The 6,492-nt window shown below is 46.2% G+C and overlaps 1 protein-coding gene across 2 annotated transcripts; it reads left to right on the forward strand.

Annotated features, from left to right (window-relative positions):
* Nucleotides 1-2,124: 2,124 nt before the first annotated feature.
* Nucleotides 2,125-4,085, forward strand: cmklr2 (chemerin chemokine-like receptor 2). Of its 2 annotated transcripts, none has more exons than XM_028991811.1 (2): nucleotides 2,125-2,258; nucleotides 2,442-4,085. In XM_028991811.1, exon 2 carries the CDS (start codon nucleotides 2,600-2,602, stop codon nucleotides 3,788-3,790), a length of 1,191 nt encoding a protein of 396 aa, XP_028847644.1. In that variant the 5' UTR covers nucleotides 2,125-2,258; nucleotides 2,442-2,599; the 3' UTR covers nucleotides 3,791-4,085. The 2 variants fall into 2 exon arrangements, with proteins under 2 accessions (XP_028847644.1, XP_028847645.1); XM_028991812.1 differs by having other exon boundaries at nucleotides 2,130-2,258; nucleotides 2,726-4,085.
* Nucleotides 4,086-6,492: the final 2,407 nt, after the last annotated feature.

The raw sequence follows: 6,492 nt of genomic DNA on the forward strand, positions 1-6,492 counted from the left end.
TGAGATGTGCGTAGGGGTTTGTGTGTAAAAAGTTATTTCTTCTATTTTAATTTATGTACATATTCGGAATATTTTGCATGTGTGTTATTTTGTGAATATTTTTTTATGTTCTGTTATTACTGTATATTGTAGAGAAAGGTGCAGAGAGACGCAGTTTGTGACGCGATGTTCTGACGCGACCTTGCTTTTGTACAGAATACAGTTTGCATGGAAAATCTCGTGGGTGTCGGCTCGTCATTACGGTTCAAGAAAAGAAATCCAAAAAAAATTACACAACGCAGAAGAAGAACCGCTACACATGGAACATCACGTTTGCAGGTGACACCGCTGGCGATGAGACAGCGTACAGGGAGGGGGTCTGCTGGGGAAAGGAAACAGACTCGTAATCAGAAGATTGAATCCCGATCCGCCAAGGTGCCACTGAGGTGCCACCGTCCCCACACACTGCTCCCCGGGCGCCCTCAGGGGATGGGTTAAATGCAGAGACCACATTTCACTGTGCACACTGGGTGTGGTGTGTCACATGTGACAACTAATCACTCTCACCTCATCCTCGACTTCAGGAGGAAAAAGGCCGACCTACAGCCCATCTACATCAGGCAATAGCACTCATCAACTCAAACACATAACCTGCAAACATACACAGTGCATCTGCTCTGCTGCTACTACAGTACATTTACTACAACTGACGCCAGTGCGCTACCTCACTCGTTTGATTTGTTTTGCACACTCCTGTTCAGATTTGTATTTATTATGCATTCATTTATTTATTATGCATTTTTTTGCGTTATGTGTATCGTCTTTGATGTTACTACCTTTTAATCTTCTTTTCTTTTATTTTGCACTGGGGGTGGTGGGCAGGACCTCAAATTTGTTGTACTGTTGTACTAAGTATGATTGTGCAATGCCAATAAAGTCTTTAAACTTAATCTAAATATTATAATAGCCACATTATCATATTATAAATATAATATTATCATACAGCTATCAGCTATCTCAAGAACCAGGAAACGGGCAGGGAAGATCATCTCAGATCCCTCACACCCAGGACAGACTTTTTTCCTGCTGCCCTGTGGCAGACGATCTAGAAGCTTGCAGACTAGGAGCCAACCAACACAGGAACAGTTTCTGTCCCCTCGCCGTCACCTTAATAAACAGCTGACCTGTCACACACATTGCAGCTGCAAACTTGTGGTATTATTTCTGTAATCTTTGTATTTTCTGTGTATAAGATATTAAACTATACTGTGTATGATTGTTGTTTTTGAGAGACACCATCGACCAGAATAAAGTTTCTTGTATTCACTTGTGTTCCTGTGTTCATTATCATACTTGGCCAATAAACACAATTCTGGTTCTGAATTAAGTGAAAGTGAAGTGAATGTCATTGTGAAACACTGCAGCACAAATGAAAAGTTTCCTCTGCATTTAACCATCGCCCTTCAGTGGGAGGCATGACAGGTGCCTGGGGAGCAGTGTGTGGGGACGGGGGCTTTGACCAAGGGGACCTCAGCGGCACCTTGGTGGATCGGGAATCGAACCCGCAACCTTCTGATTACGGTCGTCCAAACCGCTATGCCACCACTGCCCCTTCATTACATTGCCGTATGGAAAAAGGATTCCCTCCTTCCTTCATGAGTAGAATCTCATTGTAGGACCTTCTTCTCGAACCCGTCGCACATTCATCCAGGTAATTTTGGGGTTTTAATTCCAGAAACCTGTGACGTAAGATGGACTTTTGTCTGTACTGTGGCCATGCGTTGTTGCCATATCCGCTTAATTTAAGCGAATATGTGTGTGTGTGCGTGTGTGTCAGTGTTTTAATACTTGTTAGGACTTTTTATTATTCAGTCACATGATCAAAACCTTTCTTTGTGTACTAAAATGTATGTTCTTCTAACAACACAATAACAGAAAAGCAATTACAGTGCATGCACAGGGTTTTGTTAAATGTGTATTTACGACTAGATTTCAAAGGTTTTCATAAAACATAGATGTGGTGTCTAATGGCTATTTCGGCCAGCACCGCAACACGGAACCAGATCGCTTATCGAGGTTTATTTGCAGGAATCTCGTGGCGCGTTATGCGGAAAGATCTGGCAACCCGGCTCTGCTCGGAGACCCAACTTCTTCACGCCGCGGAGGAACCGAGGAGGCTGCCGACGCTCCAGCGGCCAGGATCCGTTCACTTCTCCTCACAGCCCGTCTGTTCTACTCGCTCTGTAGAGTTGTCAACAGTAAAGAAAAACTTCCGAAAGGTAAGCGCAAAAATACTCGAGTTGGCTAGCTCCGACTCGGTCGTGTAAGTAAGTGGGGTCCGGTGCCAAACCTGATTTTCTATTCAAATAAATAAACAGAGCGACTTTCCCCTTAAAAGTTCTGCCTTCGCGCGGAAATTATGAATGGTCCTCCACATTCCCGTGGTTTACTTCGTCCTTTAGAACGACTGTCTGCTGGAGGTTCTGGTGAAGTGGAACATGGAGGGGAAAAAAGAACAGGATGCAGAGCGACTCTGTGCTGATAGAAGCAGGGTGGACAGGAGAGCTTCCCATTTCCCACTTTTCACCTTTTTTTATGGTGTGAATTATAAGGGGAGGACATGACCTGTCCTCCCATTTCAGTTTTGTTTGTTTTTTCCTTCAAGGGAGTTGCCCGAATTGTGGATCTTCTGCTGAACACCACGGCGCAGCGCCAGCACCTTCACGCGTTTCTCTCTTCATTGCAGGATTACGCGGAGATGGAGTCCCCGACCGAGCACGGCGAGTATTATTATTTTGACGGGGAGCTTGAGGAGGAGAAGGGCGGGCACGTGCAGATGGACACATTCCACATCATCAGCGTCGTGATCTACTGCATCTCCTTCGCGCTCGGCGTCATCGGTAACGGCCTGGTCATATGGATCACCGGGTTCAAGACGAAGCGGACGGTGAAGAGCCTGTGGCTCATGAACCTGGCCGTGGCGGACTTCGTCTTCGTGCTCTTCCTGCCCCTCTCCATTGACTACGTGGTGAGGAGCTTCCACTGGAGCTTTGGCCAGGTCATGTGCAAGCTGAACTCGTTCGTGCTGGTGCTCAACATGTACGCCAGCGTCTTCTTCCTGACGGTGATCAGCATCGACCGCTACCTGTCGCTGGGCGACCTCGGCCGTCGCTGGCGGTGCTCCACCGTCGGACGGGCCTGGGTTCTGTGCGGCTGCGTGTGGCTGACGTCCGCCGGACTCAGCTCTCCTGTCCTGGTGTTCCGCGACACTTTCGAGTTCCGCGGCCAGACCGTGTGCTACAACAACTTCCACGAGCACGACGCGGACACGGCGGCCATGCGGCACACGGTCATGGTGGCGGTGCGCACCACGGTGGGCTTCCTCCTGCCGTTCAGCGCCATCACCGTCACCGGCGTCCTCCTGGCCTACAGGGTGCACCGGTCGGGCTCCGTCCGGCTGAGCACCTTCTCTAAAATGATGTCCGCGGTCATCCTGGCCTTCTTCCTGTGCTGGGCGCCCTTTCACATCTTCAGCCTGATGGAGCTGTCGGTCCACTCGTCCCGCACGCTGCTCCACGTGCTGCAGGCCGGCTTCCCGCTGGTCACCAGCCTGGCCTTCTTCAACAGCTGCATCAATCCGCTGCTGTACGTGCTGTGCAACAAGAAGGTGCGGCAGCTGCTGAGGAGCTCCTGCCTGAACATCACCAAGCAGTCGCTGCGAGAGCTCAGCCAGTCGGTGTCGGTGACGGAGTGCGTGACGGTGCCGGGCAACGTCCCTTCTGAGGCGTCCGTCGCAATGACCAAGTTATGAATGCGCGGCATAAAGGGAAATCTGATCTTCTTTTATTTTAACAAATCTTTTTTATCATAATACACAGTGTTAACCTGTTTACAACTCTGACAGTTAAAAGTCGGTACCGGCATGCGTTACGCGCCCAGTTCAGGACGGGCGTTAGTGGGCACGTGGGTGTTATTCACCCACCATTAGGCAACAACAACAACATTTATTTCTTATAGAGCCCAAAATCATATACAGTATGTCTCAATGGGCTTTGATAGGTTCTACAGTTGACCCTTCTGCACACAAGGAAAAACTCCATGTCCATGAAAAAAATGTACTAAGTGTGTGTGTGTATGCAGTCCAGGCCAAAACTTTGGACACCTTCTCCTTCAACGTGTTTTCTTTATTTTCATGACCATTTACGTTGGTAGATTCTCACTGAAGGCATCAAAACTATGAATGAACACATGTGGAGTTACGTACTTAACAAAAAAAGGTGAAAGAACTGAAAACATGTTTTATATTCTAGTTTCTTTACTCTGATTACTGCTTTGCACACTCTTGGAATTCTCTCGATGAGCTTCAAGAGGTCGTCACCTGAAATGGTTCTCCAACAGTCTTGAAGGAGTTCCCAGAGGTGTTTAGCACTTGTTGGCCCCTTTGCCTTCACTCTGCGGTCCAGCTCACCCCAAACCATCTCGATTTTGTGTTCAGGTCCGGTGACTGTGGAGGCCAGGTCTTCACTTTTTGTTAAGTACATAACTCACATGTGTTCATTCATAGTTTTGATGCCTTCAGTGAGAATCTACCAACGTAAATGGTCATAAAAATAAAGAAAACACATTGAATGAGAAGGTGTGTCCAAACCTTTGGCCTGTACTGTGTCTGTGTGTGTGCATGTGTGTATAAATATATATACACACACACATATACAGGCCGAAGATGGGGTATATTGATGGGTCTAGTTTAACAGTGTTTACCAGGCTGCTCGCGTCTTGTAAGTGCCTGTGAGGTTCAGGTAATAATGGACGTGCTCCAATCCACTTCCCTGTCCTTCCACACCAAACGCTACAAGCGTATTACAGTTTCACTGATGTCAGCATAATGTAGGTTGGATCATAGGCATGTAGTAATATAGCATCATATAATGAATATATCTAAAAAAAATAACGCTACACAGAAAATAAAAATGATATATCATTACACAATAGAGTGTTATTAACAAACTTAAGTTTGGAGTAATTATATTACTCGAACAGTGTGAATAAACCTCAGTGTTAAATATTTTTACACATTTCATTGTTTATTTTGTTCAAATTGAGTAGAATTAACTCTGAAAAGTCATACTTTTGGACCAAATGTTATCTGAAAATCTAGCATAAAATGTTAGTGTAAACATGTAAAATTGACACTCCGACACTTTTTGTCAATTGGAAATAATCCACTTTGCGTCACAGTTCGTCATGTGCCGGGATCTGGAGACCAAAAGTCATTAGTAAACTGCAACTATGTCTGGTTTCTCCACCACAACACCCCAGAGAGGAAATGGCACAAGCAGACCACGTCCCCGCTGATATCGGCCCATCCTGAATCAGTGCGGGGCGGGAAGGGAAATGGACTGGGCAGAATCAAGCGTGATTCAGCAAACCAATACCAGATATCAGAATTTTATAGCAGTGTTTTATTTCGACAGTTTGTAAATGCACCGTTATTGACACTTACATATTTCTAGATGTTTATGCTGCAATGTGTATATGACATAATGTGTAATCCTTTGCCGGGGTGTCTAGGTATTTAGTTGTTAAGATAAGTAATATTTAAACATTAGTGAAATGACAACATTCTCTAAAGAGATTGTTATCGCAAAATTGTGTACCATTTTTAATAATAAATTCATCTCAAGAATGTGTTTGTATAAGTTCCTCTTTTTGCCTTTAGCAGCAAGCCTCACATACCCTCATTTCCTTCTATAAACCCAGTCTGTGCAACAAACATCCGTTTGTTGGTTCTTTTAACATCCCCACTCACTCACAAACAGCTGAGCTATAAAAGCGCCGACCTGAGGGACATCCCTGTCTGTATTGACAGTGAAACGTGGTCTCTGCATTTAAACTGTCCCCTGATTGAGCAGTAAAAGGCGCCCGGGGAGCAGTGTGTTGGGGTAACGGCACCTTGGCGGGTCGGGATTTGAACCCACAACCTTTTAATTCCGGGTTCGCTTCCTTACCTGCTAGGCCACCACTTCCCTCTGCTTTCACACATTATACTACAATGTGTGATTGAAAAGTCCTCTGGGTCAACTTAACTTTTCGAAGTACTGTTTTTCTGTAAATCCATACCTAAAAGTGAGCATAAAATCATCCCCACATCAGATATGACACATGTTAAGTGCATTTACCTTTTTACTTACGGAGATCTCAAAATCTCACTCACTCACTTTACATAATCACCGCTAGAGCCCATCCTGAGACACTGGATGCAGGGTGCACACACACACACCATTCTGAGACACTGGATGCAGGGTGCACACACACACCATCCCGAGACACTGGGCGCAGGGTGCACACACACACACACCATCCCGAGACACTGGCCGCAGGGTACACACACACACACACACACACACCATCCCGAGACACTGGACGCAGGGTGCACACACACACACCATCCCGAGACACTGGGCGCAGGGTGCACACACACACACACACCATCCTGAGACACTGGACGCAGGG

This window comes from Denticeps clupeoides, chromosome 9, assembly GCF_900700375.1.
Source record: "Denticeps clupeoides chromosome 9, fDenClu1.1, whole genome shotgun sequence".
NCBI lineage: Eukaryota > Metazoa > Chordata > Actinopteri > Clupeiformes > Denticipitidae > Denticeps > Denticeps clupeoides.